Raw genomic sequence first — 16,876 nt, forward strand, 5'->3', positions numbered from 1 at the left:
GACAATAAAAGCAGAAATGAGAAATTAACCAGAAGATGAACTGAAGCAAACGTAGGTGCAAGTAAGAGATCTTGGTGCTGGTGGGACAAGTGGAAGCTGATCAAGTATGACACCAAGATTGCAAACAGACAGCTTCAGCCTCAGACAGTGGCCAGAGAGAGAGAGAGAGAGAGAGAGAGAGAGAGAGAGGTGGTGGGGGGTTGGGAAGAGAGATAGACACAAGGGCATAAGACAAAAATAATAGTCTCGAAGCTTTGATTTATCCAATATGTAGTTGGAGGACATTTCTATTTATTGCTTACTGGATGTCAAAAATCCATCTTCAGCGTAATGGCATTAAGTTACTTTTCTGTAAAATGCATAGTCTTTAACGAAGAACAAGTGTTCTTATTATCAGAACACTTTTTATTGATACTCACTCTTTTTCTAGGATCAATCTCTACTGAGAAAGCTCCTGGGTTATTGTTAATTACTTCCAATTTCAGAGTCTCAATCGTAGAATTAGCCAGAGGGATCACCTGCCAAATCCGTCTGCACAAAATATTAGGATACAGGCACAGTTAATTCATAGGAATAATCATTGTGTGTCAATGAAGAATTAGCTGATATTTTAAACACATCAATAAATAATTCATCCTGTATTCAAGTTTTAGCAGGATCTCCACATGATGCACAAAGTATTAACACAAAACATTGAAATAATACCCAAAATTTCATTAAATAATGGACTGAGATACAAAAACGCAATTTCAAATTAAAGCATTAATTTTGTTTTGAAAAAGAGTAGCATTTATTGAGTTCTCCTTCAGTATCAATTTTGTGTGGGTGCACTTATATAGTTGTGAGATATTTTGACATAACACAAATGCTCAGCTGTCTTTTGGAATTATACAGGGATAAGTGGCAAATTCCTAACATGCTTTTCCCATTATGCTTTCTAAATTAACCTTATCTTAAATTGAAAACAAAATCAACTACCAAAATAAAATTGATCAAAAAAAGTGTCAATATTTTCATCTTGTACTCATCATGTGTCAAGGGTTCGCCATAGAGGTTGTACATCCATTGTCCTTAAGTTCTTCATGGTGATATCTTGGCCAATTAAATCAAGTTTCCAACCAACACTTTTCTCACATAGTACAAGTTATTGCTCCCGTCAAAATTTGGGATTTTTGCATCTGTCCTGATGGTAAACTTCAACAGCAAGTCTCAGTAATACTCAAGTGAAGTTCCCACCAAACAATTTCCACTGTGGAGGAAGGGGATCAGGCATAGGCTAATTAGAATGCAAGACATTTTGACCCTCACCAAGCTATTACCTACTTATTGCTGTCTCCTAAGATACTTTTGAGTTGCAATTTCATTCACTTTATTATCTCAATCAAAATGCTCAATAATCAATTATAACCCCTTACAGCAAATTACTTATTTAATTGCAGAAACATCACTGCAAAATGCATTAGAAGCAGAAGATTGGGTTTATTTTCCTTCTCTCACCTTGCACATAAACTAAGGATTAGTTTGGGGCCTTTGTGATCTTTACAGCTCAGTAAATCCTTTGGAGCATTCTGCTGAAAATAACTTCATTGGGGAAATTTAACTTATTGTACTCAAAAGCCAAACTCTGTGGCCACATTTCAGATTTGCTGATGAGATTGTATAAATAAGTTTAGAAATTCACTTTCACTTCTGATCAAAGATTGTCCCGGTCTCTGGAACACCGGAGACAAGATTGGCCCAAAACACACTGATCTCCATGGCAAACATGTGGAAAGTTTGAACTTTTGACAAGCAATTAATTTACACCCCAGGACATGGTGTAAAGTTCTGGCCTGAAGCTACAGTCAGGGATTCTGGAGTGTTCTGCAGTACGCACCTGAAAATGCTGGACAGATTAAAACCTCAGCTATCACTTGAATAACTGCACCCTATTGACATCCGAGGCAACCCAATATCCCTGTGTAACCTAACTTTACTTTTCCCCTCCCCGCAAAAAGCCAAATATCCCAACCATGCTAACCCCTGATGACCTCTCTACCACATCACCAGCAGACTACATCTAATACCCATTACTTGACCCCACCTGACTTCCCCTCCCAAACCAACTACCCACTCAACTTGACCCAACTATCTGAACATCTCCGACCCAAATTGATTAGCTTGTGAACTGACCACACCTCGCAACCTGAACTGACCATCCCTGACCACTCATCCAGCTGAACAACCTGGTACCCCACTCATCCATTTGTCCACTTTACCAAATTTTTCATTCACCCACTCGCTAACATTCAAACTGGACCTTCAAATTTACCTAGTGCTATAAGGGGTATGTCCAGTCCTCCCATTGATCTATGGCATCGTAATGAAGCTTTTGTTTGAACATTGTGATGAGCAGTTCTGGAGAATCAGGTGTCAGAAGACCCAGCAGGAAATGCAGAGCAGCACTGGGACATTTTAATGGTTTGAACACACATTCACAAATCTACTGATGATTGCTGTTGCATGCAAGATCCAGGACAATATAATCTTCTGATTATCAAACAGGCCAGTTGGTTCATGTACAAATATCAGTGGTACCTTCTTTGAGTGAGCTGTTGTAACTGTGGCAAAAATCTCACTTATATTTATCCAGTCTTTCTCCCAATCTTTCAAAGTTACAGCATCTTAATCTCAAGGAAATTCCACATAAGAATATTCATAGTTGAAGTTTGTGAGGCAACCTTACTTCAGGGTAGCAAGTTGTGGAAAGCTAATGCAGTCCAATTTCATTAACGACAGTTCAATTCCACAAACAATCCTTTCCTAATTTTAACTGAACTTTGTTGGTCTTTATCTTCAGATTAAATGGAGTAAAATCACAGAGGTAAGATTTCAGACCTAGATCTCATTGGCTTCTCGTCAGCGAGAAAGTGATCAAGTTCACTGCTCAAGACCTAGTGACCTCTTTGGCATACGGTCCCCTTATACAATATCATTATGAATCTGGAAACCAAGTTGAAGGAATCTCCAGGCATCCAGCACTGTCGTCTGTACAAACAGCCAGTCATATTTACCTGATAACAAAGTGTGAAGCTGGATGAACACAGCAGAACTCTGACGAAGGGTCTAGGCCCGAAACATCAGCTTTTGTGCTCCTCAGATGCTGCTTGGCCTGCTGTGTTCATCCAGCTCCACACTTTGTTATCTTGGATTCTCCAGCATTTGCAGTTCCCATTATCTCTGAGTCATGTTTACATGCTTGTTCAGACAATAACTCAGGGAATATACAAAGGAAAGTAATCTTTTTAAATATAATTTTTGGACTTTGTAGATGAGAGAAAAGGAAGAGATTGGAACACAGGAATAAGATATGGCTATTACATTATGAACAGGCATTAAGCCTTGAATTTCTAACTGTAATGGACCAATTTGACATTCCACAAATACAAAACTACTTTTTCATGATCAGTGAGGCAGTTCTGCAATAATTCTGATTAAATAGAGGGTAGTCTACTTAAATAAAAATAGTTGTACATCATTAAACAACGTGTGGCATTTTACAGCACAACTAACAGAATATGATTAAAAATTCCCATCAGTTGAATGATTTCTAATTGATTACATTTGGGAGGAACTTCAACAGCACAATGAAAGAAACTTCTTGATTTCTGCACGTAGCTGTGCATTCATGTTCAGTTTTGAAGGGTAGTGACAGGAATGCTGGCAATTTTGCCAACAAGACAATCATAAAATCTGACCATAATGAACAATTCAGCTTTATTTTCCTCATCAGAAAGTAGTGTACAACAATAATTCATATCTATACACAGGATACTTGGAGTATGATTATTCCCTGCCTGAAAGGAACGTGGTAAGAACAGTAAATAATTGGGTAGGTTGACTCCAGGCAGATACTCAACTCATTCTCATTACCTGTACAATTACGTGCTGAGCAAGTAGATCCATTGGGGACCTTCTCGATTCACTACCAATTGCGACCCTTTAAGTGACTTACAATAGTCTCAAGTTAAGAATCTCTACTGGACAAGACTGTATTTCTAGTTTCCTGACAGGTAATGAAAGGCCTGGTTTCCCAAGTAACATGCATATTGAGTTCTGCGCAGCCTCCATTTGCACCTCTACTGGAGCCAATTTGGGGAAAGGATGGATGCAAGGAGGCTGATGCTGAAGGTCAGGTCACATCCTTTCTCTGCCTCATCCCACCACATTCACCACCCTGGATCCCAAAAAAAATCTCCATCACCCGGAAGAAGATGACCTACCATCATGCTGTTTGATCCCCTAAAGCCTGGGCCTCTGGCAACAATCTTTAGGAACCTAAAGCTGTTGGCATCTGATTGGTCAGCAGTTCGGGGGGTGATAATGGGAACTGCAGATGCTGGAGAATCCAAGATAACAAAGTTTGGAGCTGGATGAACACAGCAGGCCAAGCAGCATCTCAGGACTGGGGGTGTTGGGCTTTCATTAGTTAGGCTTGTGAATCACTGAGAAATTCAACAGTCAGCTTTTGAATGATTAACTGGAGATTTCTCCAATGACCTTTCTCATTCCTAGGTTTGGGAGTCAGTGACCCATGAAGACATGCAACCCCATATTTAAAGCATGGGGCACTAAACCTTGTTCATGGAAATAAATTATTCAATAGATCCAGTCTATTTCAGTATTGACCTTCCTTACAAACATTGGTCTCATTCTCAAGCATTATCCAATTTAATGTTGAATGTTCACATAGTTTCTCTCAAACAGTAACACAGAAATTGAGAGATTGCAAGAACTGCAGATGCTGAAATCAGAGACAGCACAGTGTGGAACTGGAGGAACACAGCAGGCCAGGCAGCAGCAAAGGATCAGGAGAGTTGACATTTCAGGTTGGGACCCTTGTTCAGAAATAGGAAAGGGAAGGGGAACTCTGAAATAAATAGAGGGAGGAGAGGCTGGGCTGGGGAAGGTAGGTGGAATGGTGATAGGTGGATGCAGGTAGGGAGTGATGGGGATTGGTCAGTGAGATGGGTGGGATAGATCGGTGGGAGAGAAGATGGACAGGTTGTGTCAGGTCAAGGAGGCAAGAGCGAGGATAGATGGGGCAGGGGAAAGGTAGGTGGGATGTTGATAGGTGGATGCAGATTGGGGGTAGTGGGGATTGGTCAGTGGGATGGGTATGGTAGTTAGATGGGTAAGACAATGCACAGGTTGTGTCAGGTCAAGGAGAAGGGAATGAGAAGGAGATTTGGACATGGGATGAGGCTGGGAGTGGGGAGATTTCAAAACTGATGAATTCCATGTTAAGGCCATTGGACTGTAGGCTCCTGAGGCAGACTTTGAGGTATTGCTCCTCCGGTTTGTGTGTGGCATCATTGTGGCACAGGACGAAGCCAAGAATAGATATGTCATCAACAAAATGGGAGGGGGAAGATCTACTGAATGAAAGAGGAAGAAAAATTTGCATTTGGTCTACAGAGTTCAATTCCTACTGTATCCATTCATCCTGATGTGGCCGCTTCTACATGGGTGAGACCAAATGCAGATTCAGAGATCATTTCGTGGAGCATCTGTGCTCTGTATGTGATAATCAACAACACTTTCTGGGGGATGTTAAAACGGTTGGCGACCAGAAGGTGTTGTCGATTATCACATACAGAGCGCAGATGCTCCACGAAATGATCTCTGAATCTGCATTTAGTCTCACCCATGTAGAAGCGGCCACATCAGGACCAATGGATACAGTGGGAATTAAACTCTGTAGATCAAATGCAAATTTTTCTTCCTCCTTCATTCAGTAGATCTTCTACCATCATTGAATCCTCTTTGTAGATCATTTAGCCAGATGGAAGAATGTGCTTCACCCTATCTTGTCTAAATCAATTTATCATTTTGCACGCATCTATCATTCCATACCATAATCTGCAGTGATTTCAAACAGACATTTTTTCACATCCTCTTTATCTTTATATTTTCTTTAACTAGACAGCATCCTTGAGAATTTTGCACACAGTAGTCTCTGATGTCTCACTGAGATTTTACATCAGCTTATTATTACCAGTATGTTTTATATTTTATGCCTGCTGTGATTAAAAAAAATTGAACATTTTGAACAATACTAGCAACTTGCTGTTTTCCTGTTAACATCATTTGAACTGCGTCCAAAATTCCTATGTCCTTCCACAGCATCAAGTCCACCTCATTAAGAATATAACTATTTCAATTATATATTTTGGAAATATATGACTTCATACCTTCTTTCAATAAATTTCATGTGCCATTTGTAGCCCATTCTTGCACATTATCAATATCCCATTTTAGTTTCTTTGATCTTCTAAATAATTAATTATACCCTCTGTTTTGTCATAATTCTCAATCGACTGGTGTACAAATTATTGAGAACTCAACGACCCATTCCTTTTTTATGCCATTGAATCATCTGTGTATTTGATCCTTCTTTTCGATTTTTAACAAGAGTACATTGTACATGCCTGAATTGCAACCTACAGCTTTACTCACACAATTTACGTATATTAAAAAATTGCATTTATAACTCACAAACATGATCCAGCACTTCAATTATATTTTGTTAAAGGGTTTAAATATCAGTTATTGCTTCATGTGAAATTTCTTAGCAACTTAGCACTTGTCTATTTTTCTTGCATATAATTTACCATATGAACATTATACACAATATGCTAAATATTATTTTTTCCATGCTTTGTTTGTCTCCTAAAAATGTAATTGCATAGTCAATGCTATAGATGACAGAAGACTTTGACTTCAGAAGTAAAAGCATTCTTAAAAGTTTAGTTGAGGAATTCAAAATAGAGAGCAGTAGAGGAACAAGAATTGTTGCTCTTGCCGTTATGGCGATTTCATGTTTAATAGTTCGAGGGTTTGTCAGTTTGAAGGAATCTGGATGCCTGGATGTTTCTTTAAAGTGGCCAATGAAAGGACAGTGAATTTTTGTTTAAACAAGGCATAGCTTGAAAGTTACGAATTGCAATAACATCAGTTCTGAGGAAAAGTCACCCGACCCGAAACGTTCACTCTGTTTTTTCCTTCACAGATGTTGCCAGACCTGCTGAGCTTTTCCAGCAACTTTATTTTTAGTCTTGCGATAACTGCTTGTTGAGGGTTATGACTGCCAGGTTGTACTGACTTCTTTGAATATTATTTGGAGTTGTGACCAATCAAGGGAAGGAAAACAGCTTTTGAGTCTCATATTTTTGTTTCTGGGAAACCTCTTATCGTGGATCCTGGTACTTGGTGCTCTGGCCAGCTTAAATCTGGAATGTACTCTTGAAAAGTGTCTAGAAAAAAGAGCTGAACTCCAGAGCTTAATGTCAAAGCAGCATTTAACCAAGCATGGCATTGAAGAGGCACAGCAAAACTGGAATCATTGGGGATCAGTGGGGGATGGGAGGAGGTGGGGGGGTGGTGTGGTCGTTCTCTGTACTGTTTGGATTCATGCCAAGCACAAAAGAAGATTGTTGTCATTGTTGAAAGTCAGTCATCTCAACTGCAGGAATCACTGCAGGAGTTGCTGAACGTCGTGTCCCTGGATTTAACCATCTTCACCTGCTTCAATGATCTTCCCTCCATCAGATGACTGGAAAATGTTCAGCATCATTTGCGACTCTTCAGATAATGAAGCACCAATTAATATGCAGCAAGACATGGACAGCATCAAGACAGGCTGATTAGTAGCAGTAACATTCACAGAACACAAGTGCTATGCAATGACCATCTCCAACAATAAAGAACCTAATCATTATCCCTATCACCCAATAGCATTCCCATTACTGAATTCCTCCATTATTAACATCCTGGCCATTACTATTGATCAAAAACTGAGCTGAACTTGGCTTATATGTACTTCAGCTATGAAAGCAGATCAGAGGCTAGGAATTCAAAAGCAAGTAAATCACCTCATATCCCTGCAATGCCTATCCACAATCTACAAGCCATAAGTCAGGTGTGTGATGGATTACTCCATACTTTCCTGGATAGGTGCAGCTCAGACAATACTCAAGACACTTTACACCAGTTACCACTAAGCAGCCCTCTTGACTGGCACTCAATCAATCAATGACAATGTTCAGACCCTTACCCACTGAGACACAATTCCAAGGCACACACCATCCTGACTGACCCAGAGATGTCAGTTTAAGGATATGGCGTAAACCATTTAGAACTGAGATGTAGAGAAATTTCTTCATCCAGAAAGTGAGCTTGTGGGATCATCACAGAAAGAAGTCAAGGCCAAACACTATGATTTTAAGTGAGGTATAACACTTGGGGTCAAAGGGATCCAAGATATGGGGGAAAAGCAGGGACATGCTACTGAGTTGGATGATCAGCCATAACTATTTTGAATGGCGGAACAGGCTCAAAACGGCCAAATGGCCAACAACAGCTCCTATGTTTATATGACTTGGAAGTATGTCATCATTCTTTCATTACTGTTGGGTCAAAATCCTGGAATTCCCACCAGAACATCACTCTGGATCATTAGTGATAATCCACAGTGAGCAGTGGTTCAAGAAGGCAGCTCACCACATCCAGCTCCAAGGCAGCTAGACAGTATTAAACCATCCACGAGTTCTGAGGAAGGGTCACTGGACCGGAAACGTTAGTTCTGTTTTTTCCTTCACAGATGCTGCCAAACCTGCTGAGCTTTTAAATGACAACATATACTTTATTTGTTGAATTAAACTACAGTCTCCATCACTTAAAACAGTTGCTTATGTCAGCCAAATGATAATTTGTCTATTTGCATTAATATCAATTTCAAAGTCAAAGCTTCTTAAGTGCTCTGTTTATCTTGGACATATGGACCAAAGTAGAGATGTGAAGTTGACCTTCAACTGAAATGAACCAGATAAAGTCAGTTGTTGAATTATTGCAGCTTGTGATAACTTTAGCTGTGTCCAGATGAATATCAATCTGAAACATCAGCCCATTTCATAGAATCCCTACAGTATGAAAACAGACCGTACACTATGGAAACAGACCCTTCAGCCCAACAAGTCCACACCAACCCTCAAAGGATCCCATCTAGACCCATCCCCCATAACCCACCTAATCTACACATCCCTGAACTGTACAGGCAATTTAGCATTGCCAATCCACCTAGCTTGCACATATTTGGACTGAGGGAGGAAACCCATGCAGGGATAATGTGCAAATTCCGCAGACAGTCGCCCAAGGGTAGAATTGAACCTGGGTACCTGGCATTGTGAGACAGCAGTGCTAACACTGTGCCACCTTGTGTTCAGGTACAAATATGTATACTGTGTTATTTCAATATGTTTACTTTTCAGTTCTGAGGAAGGGTCACTTAACCCTAAATATTAACTCTGATTTCTCTGCACAGATGTTGCCAGGCCTGCTGAGCTTTTCCAGCTATTTCTGTTTTTGTTTCTTTACTTTTAATTTTGGCTCAGCCTTCTTCAACACAGTGCAGTGTCAATTTTAACTATCCTCTCTCTGAAAATCTTAATTGTAATAAAAATTAGTTTTCAACTTTTTAAGCTGCCAGACATATGGGCCATTGCACTTGTCAGACTGCAGTTATTAGCTCCTGTCTGATTTGTCTACTAATCACTCAGTCAGCAGACTGCAATTTTCTACAAGCATGTGTGATTTTCTGCGACTATTCCACATGATCCAAGAGCTGGGCAAACAGATGACATAAATTTATATATCTTTAAAACTGCTTTCCAGACTGAATGAAGGACTATTAGAAAACCAAATAATGTAATCAGGTCTAGGCCCGAAACGTCAGCTTTCCCACTCCTAAGATGCTGCTTGGCCTGCTGTGTTCATCCAGCTCCATACCTTATTATCTCAGATTCTCCAGCATCTGCAGTTCCTATTATCTCTAATGTAACTGTGTCCTGATTTTCAAACAACAGTGTTATAAAAACACTGACATCAAATAAAGCATTGTTGTAGTAACAATCTGTTAACACAACATATGGATAGAGAAATAAGTTAGCCACATACATTTATTCTGAATGCAATTGCATTGTTACAAAGATAAGATTGAGAGCTCTATTACAAAACAAATTGTCCTTGTCCTAACATAAATTGTCACAGTAACACAGAAAACAGAACAGGCCATTCAAATCATTGTGTTTTTACGCACTCTTTCAGAAAGGGCTTCACAGTAGTATTGTTGCCCTTTTCCAATGATAATCAAATCATTTTTTCCTAATTCACTTTTAAAAGATAGTAGTGAACCTGCATAAAATAACTTTCCATGTATTGCATTCCAGAACACGCCAACACTTTGTAAAACAAAATTCTTCATTTATCTCTGGTACTTTGGCCAAATCACCTTAAGTCTATGGCCTGAAATTTCTGGTGCTGCTCAAATGCCAACAGTTTATCCTGATTTACTCTTTTCAAAAAAAAAACATGATTTTAAATGCCGCTTCTTAAATTTTTCGACTACATCTGCTCCAATGTCCAGACCCAAAACGCTAGCTTTCCTGCTCCTCTAATGCTGCTAGGCCTGCTGTGTTCATCCAGCTCTACACCTTGTTATCTCAGATCCTCCAGCATCAGCAGTTCCCACTATCTCTGCTCCAATAACTTCACCTTCTTACGGAAAATCCCAATAACGTATAATACAGAAGCAGCCCATTTTGGCCATTTTGTATGTCAACCAAAAATAAACTTATTCTGTCTAATCTTGTTCTTGGACAATGGCTTTGAAGGTTACAGTACTTCAAGTACATCTCTGAATAGTTTTCTTTAATACAATGAGAGAGTTTCTACCCTTACAGGCAGAGATCAAGACCCCCAGCAACCACTGGGTGGAACGAATTCTCATCATTTTCCCTTTCATCTTTTGTACCAATCGTTTTAAATTTACACCCCCTGGTGAACGACCTCTTTGCTAGGGCAAATTATTTCGGCCTATCCATTATATCTAGGCCTATCTCAATGTTATACACCTCAGTTAAATCCCCTGCTGCCTCTTCTGAGTTTAGTTTGATTGTTCAAAACTATGGAACTTTATGGTCTTAGGATATATCTGGATTTCAAACTTTATCTACATCAAACAAAATGGTACCAGTTCGTACCAGACCAAAAGACAGATTTGGCAGTCTTGTTGGGTGAACATATCATAGCTTTGTACTTGTCATTTAATTGTCTGAGCCTTTGTTAAAAAGCTTGCTGAAATCCATGCCGACAATGCCAAAGCGCTCCTATTGACCTTTTCATTGCCTCTTCAAATAAATTCAATCAAGTTAGTTAAGCCACAACCATCCTTTAACAAATGTATCTTGAGTGTTGTTAATTAATCTGTACCTTTCTAAATAGTGATTTATTTTGCCCTTCAACACATTTTCCAATAAATTTTCCAGCATCAAGGTGAAGCTGACCAGCCTGCAATCATTCAATCTCGACCCTCTGCCTTTTAACAACAGTATGACTTTAGCAACGCTGCAGTTTTCTGACATCAGTTCTGTAGCTGAAGAGATTTGAAAGACGATGATCAAATCCTCCATGATTTTTCTCCCTCACTTCTCTGAGCAGTCAAGGACACATTTTGTCTGTGTCCAATGGTTCATCTACTTTGAAAGATGCTCGTCCCCTTCAACATGTTACCGCTCTATGTTTACACCATGCAACATTTCATACTCATCCTCCTGAACAACAAGGTCTATTTTTTTTCTCTCTTCTATGAAGAAGACAGACTCATTTTTCGGGAACGATGTCCACAACTGCTTGGACACAATGGACAATTTAGCACGGGCAATCCACCAAACCTGCACATTTTTGGGATGTGGGAAGAAACTAGAGCATCTGGTGGAGACCCACTCAGACATGGGGAGAACAGGCAAACTCTACACAGGCAGTCACCCAAGAGTGGAATTGAATCCATGTCCCTGGCGCTGAGAGTCTGTCTAACATCTCCTCTGAGAATGCCTTCCAGTGCTCATGCTGATTCATCCTTTTTCAGGCCACGTTTGCAAAATCATAAATAAAAACCAAAAGAACTGCGAATGCTGTAAATCAGGAACTAAAACAAAGTTGCTAGAAAAGCTCAGCGCCCGTGAAGGGAAAAACCAGAATTCACGTTTTGGGTCTGATGACCCTTCATTAGAAGAGTTTGTTGTTTGCAAAATCATAACTTAGCTTGTAAAAATGGCCATCCCCCAATTTAAAATGTGTACTGCCAGTCTACCTTTTGTTTATTTTCATAATCAGTCTAGAGGATGAAAACAAAAGGATTCAACAATCCGAGTAATTTTCCCAATGCTTCCCACGTTTGTCCCAGAATGAGGGGGTCTGTGGAATAACTCTGCAGAGGCCAGTATCCCATTACCAAGTCTCCCCTTTATTTTCACATGAACAGTCCTTGACTTTAGGACTGCGTCAAACAGAAAAAAGACAAAGTGTCAGTGAAAGTAAGCGGAAAGCTCTTATAGAGTATCAGAGAAAGAATTCTATTCTGTGATGTTTTTATAATTCTATGAGACTACAAGGTATATACCATTCTCCAGAGCAGCACAATGGTTAGCACTACTGCCTGTCAATGCAGGAGCCTGGGCTCAATTCCAGCCTTGGGCAACTCTCTGTGTGGAGTTCACACATTTTCCCCGTGTCTATGTGTGCTTGCTCCAAGTACTCCAGTTTCCTCCTGCCATTCAAAGATGTTCAAGTTTGGTGAATTAGTCATGCAAAATTTCACGAATGTCAAGAGATGTGCAGGCTCAATGGATTAGCCATGGGGAGTGCAGGGTCACAGGGATAGAGCAGGGTGTGGGATGCTCTTTGGAAGGTTAGTGTGGACTTGATGGGACAAATGTCCTGCTTCCAAGTTGTAGGGATTCAATGGTAATATCCTCCCAGGCATCTCAGATTCCAATACAGAAAGTCGGAAGTATCAGTCAGTCTCCCCTTTGTGGTGACAAATTGGAAGTAAACTACAGCAGAGCCTTTGAGGCCTCAGTTGCTCAAATGCAAAGGCTGTCCCAATGCTTTCTGCAGCCAGAGGAGCTCAGATCAGAAGACAATTAGGACTAATATGTGCCAAAATTGAAGACATAAAGGAAATGGTCAATAAAACAAGTAGAGGGATTTCTTTGCCATTAAAGTTTGCATTACGTTGTGTGTTTAGTATTTTTAGTTTATGGAAAAGTGCAGAGGACCTCATTCATCTAATGCTTCATTTTTAAAATGTTCAAGTACAAATTTCACTGAAGCCTTGCACCTGTCTATGTTTATAAACTCCTGAAGCTTCTTCTGCTTATATACTCCATTCTTCTGATTTCAAGATTTTTGACAAGCTTCACTCTCTTCATTCTAGAGACTGCATTTCATTGGCGAGAAGCTGCTCAGTAAAAAAGCTCTCACTAAATTTGTCCACTTTTCAATATCTCTCTCCTGTTTCCTAAGCAAATGTTTGGTCACTGTTACTATATTCTCCTCCTTTAATGTCCACATTCTTCAACTTTAAAATAATGAAATCTTGTTGGCATATTTCCCATCGCAGGAAGTACTCCCAGGCAGGTGACACTTGGACAATACAGTAGCATAGCACACAAAGAACAAGAACAATACAGCAGGCAAACAGGCCCTTCCACCCAACAAGCCTGCACTGACACATTTTGTCCTTTCACTTAGAGGATCCATTCCTTCTACTCCCTTCCTATTTGAATATTTGCCCATGAAAATGCCATTATGATATGAATGCTGCTCTCATGTCTGTTTCACCACCTCATCTGGCAGCACATTCCAGGCAGTCACCACCCTTTGTGTGAAAACCATGCCTTGCACATTTCTTTTAAACACTCCCCCCTACCAAAACCTTGAACCTATGTCCCTGAGTAATTGACACCTCCACCCTGCAAAAATACCTCTGATTTTCCACTCTATCCATGCCATTCACAATCTTATAAACTTCTGTCAGGTCATCCCTTAATTTGCAGCATTCCTGTGAAAATGAATCCAGTCTATCAAATCCTTCTTAGCTAAAATCCCCCTTACCAGGCAACATTCTGGTAAATCTCTTCTGTACCCTCTCCAAAGTATCCACATCCTCTTGCAGCGTGGCGGCCATAACTGTGCTCAATATTCCAAGTGTGGCCGAACAAAAGTTCTGTAAAGCTGCAGCATAACTTGTGTATCCTTGTACTCAATGTCCTTTCCAATGAAGGCAAGCATACATTAGGCCCTTTCTTTTACTATTTTAACAACCTGCACTGCATCTTCAGTGATCTGTGGTCCTGCACATCCAGATCCCTCTGCATGTCAATACATAAGGGTTCTGCCTTCACTATATAATTTCCATCTGTACATGACCTTCCAAAATGCACCACCTCACATTTGTCCAGATTAAACTCCATCTACCACTTTTCTCCAACTGATCTACATCCTGCTATACCCTCTGAAAATCCTACTCATGATCTGCAACTTCACCAATCATACTGTCATCAAACGTACTCGATAGACTAGCCTCCAAACCATTTACACAGGCTATGAGCAGCAGAGGTCCTAGCACTGATCCCTGTGGAACACCACCAGTCACAACCCTCCATTCTGAAAAGCATCCTTCCAACACTACCCTATGTTTTTGTCTCCTGTGACGAAGTCAGTTCTGTAACCATCTTGCTAGCTCACCTGATACCATGGTAACTTTACCTTTTGAACGTGTCTGCCATGACAGGCCTTGTCAAAGGCTTTACTGTAGTTCATGTCGACAACATCAACCACTTTTCCCTCAATCATCTTCGTCTTGATCAGTTTAGTGAGGCACAACCTCCACCACACAAAACCATGCTGTCAATCACTGATAAGTCCATTTGCTTCTAAATACGTACAGATCTTGTCCATGAGGCTCTTTTCCAAAAATTTTCTTCCCATCAACGTGAAGCTCACAGGCCTACAATTTTCTGGATTATCCCTGTTAGCCTACTTAAACAATAGGACAATAGAAATGAAGTTTAAAAGTTTTCAGAGCTATTTTGTGTATCAACAATAATAACTTTGAAGACTGTGTTTGAAAAACTCACTCTGAATAATTACAATAAACTTCCATGAGCTAAAAGTATAACGACAGACAGGCATAATAGTCATGTGTTATCAGAAACACAACACAAGAAATTCATACCACGCATACCTTTAATTATAATTTCATCAATGTAATCTAAAGGTGATCAGTTATTATATTTTTAGTGAATCTTTCACAACTGCATCTCACTGCAACTGTACAAGATGTCGACGGGAATACATCTGGAACAGTGTGAGCAGTCTTGGCCCCCTTATTGAAGGGAATATGTCATTTCATTAGAGGCAGTTCAGAGCAGGTTCAGATGATCCCCGGCAAAAAAAGGATGGTCCAATTAGCAAAGGCTAAACAAGTTTGGAATCGACTCAGATAACAAGGTGTAGAGCTGGATGAACACAGCAGGCCAAGCAGCATCAGAGGAGCAGGAAGGCTAACGTTTCTGGCCTCGAACCTTCTTCAGAAACTTCTTGGCCTGCTGTGTTCATCCAAATATACACCTTGTTATCTCAGATTCTCCAGCATCTACAGTTCCTACTATCTCCAGGACTCTGCTCAGTGGAGTTTAGAAGAATGAGAGGTGATCTCACTGAAACATATCGGATTCTTAAGGGGCTTGACGGGGTAAATACCAAGAGGAGGATGTCTCCCCTCATGGAAGAGTTTGGAACCAGAGGGCGTAGTCTCAGAATAAAAGTGTTCCAATTTAAATCTGAGATGAGGAGGAATTGCTTCTCTCAGAGGGTTGAGTGTCTTTGAAACTCTTGGCTACAGAGAGCTGTGGGAGAAGGGGGCAGAGTTCTTGTGATTATTCAAGGCTGAGATGGATGCTTGATCAACAGGGGAATCAAGGGTTACAGGGAAAACACAGGAAAGTATCTGGACAACATGCAAAACAATACATTTCACTGCACTGCAGTGCAGGTGACAATAACAAATCAAATCAAATGAAGAATGTCAGATCAACCATGTTTCTATTGTATGGTAGAGCCAACTCAAGGGGCCGAATCGTCTATTTCTGTTTCTTATGGTCTTAAATGCAACAATAAGAAATCTTCAGCAAGTTTTATGTAAGATATTTATGGTGTTAGCAGGTACATTTACTTTGAAATTATTTGTTACATTGTGGGATACTTACTTTCCCAGCTCGCACTGCAATTCTGGAAGGGAAACTGGCATTGGCTTCTTTGCAGTGAGGTTTAGTTCATACCAAAACTCTCCAATGAGATCTGAGTAGAAGGTAACACTGCAAATAAGAACAGACAGGAAACTTATTTTATTGCTCCTTAACATTTAAATTAAAACCAATCAAGGTTCTGACCTTCATGACATTACTTGCATCTTTTGCTAATGATGCCCAACTTTATTTCATTGATTCTTATGAAGGCAATACAATATACATGAACTTTCAAGGGGCAATAAAACAGTAATACCTCGAAACGAATTTATTGGACAGACCAGAACAATGTTCTAGTGTGTACAAACACGTCAGACCAGTATATGACAACACAGTATGGAGCTGGAGAAACACAGCAGGCCAGGCAGCATCAGAAGAGCAGGAAAGTTGATGTTTCAGGTTGGGACCCTTCTTCAGATTTTCAGAAAATCTGAAGAAGGGTCCCAACCTGAAACATCAACTTTCCTGCTCTTCTGATGCTACCTGACCTGCTGTGTTTCTCCAGCTCAATACTGTGCTGTCTCTGACTCCAGCTTCTGCAGTTCTTGCTCTCTCAGACCGGTAGGTGTCATTTAAGGCTTTACTTGCTTTTCCTTCTGGGTTGCCTGTCTATTTCAACAGTTGCTAATATATAGACATTTTAAATACTTCTAATCAAGAAAACTAGGAGGAGACTCAATGCACTAGCA

The 16,876-nt window shown here is 40.1% G+C and overlaps 1 protein-coding gene across 1 annotated transcript in view; it reads right to left on the reverse strand.

The window, feature by feature from the left end:
• LOC125456902 (cilia- and flagella-associated protein 47-like) overlaps window positions 1-16,876 on the reverse strand; it is a 478,989-nt gene that overhangs the window by 134,993 nt on the left and 327,120 nt on the right. The window contains exons 54-55 of the mRNA XM_048540417.2: window positions 16,149-16,256; window positions 420-531 (exon numbers count right to left, since the gene is read on the reverse strand). Coding sequence (XP_048396374.2) covers window positions 420-531; window positions 16,149-16,256 — 220 coding nt within the window. The remainder of the gene's footprint in view (window positions 1-419; window positions 532-16,148; window positions 16,257-16,876) is intronic.

The sequence above is a fragment of the Stegostoma tigrinum genome, chromosome 12 (genome assembly GCF_030684315.1).
Source record: "Stegostoma tigrinum isolate sSteTig4 chromosome 12, sSteTig4.hap1, whole genome shotgun sequence".
In the NCBI taxonomy this organism is placed as follows: Eukaryota; Metazoa; Chordata; class Chondrichthyes; order Orectolobiformes; family Stegostomatidae; genus Stegostoma; species Stegostoma tigrinum.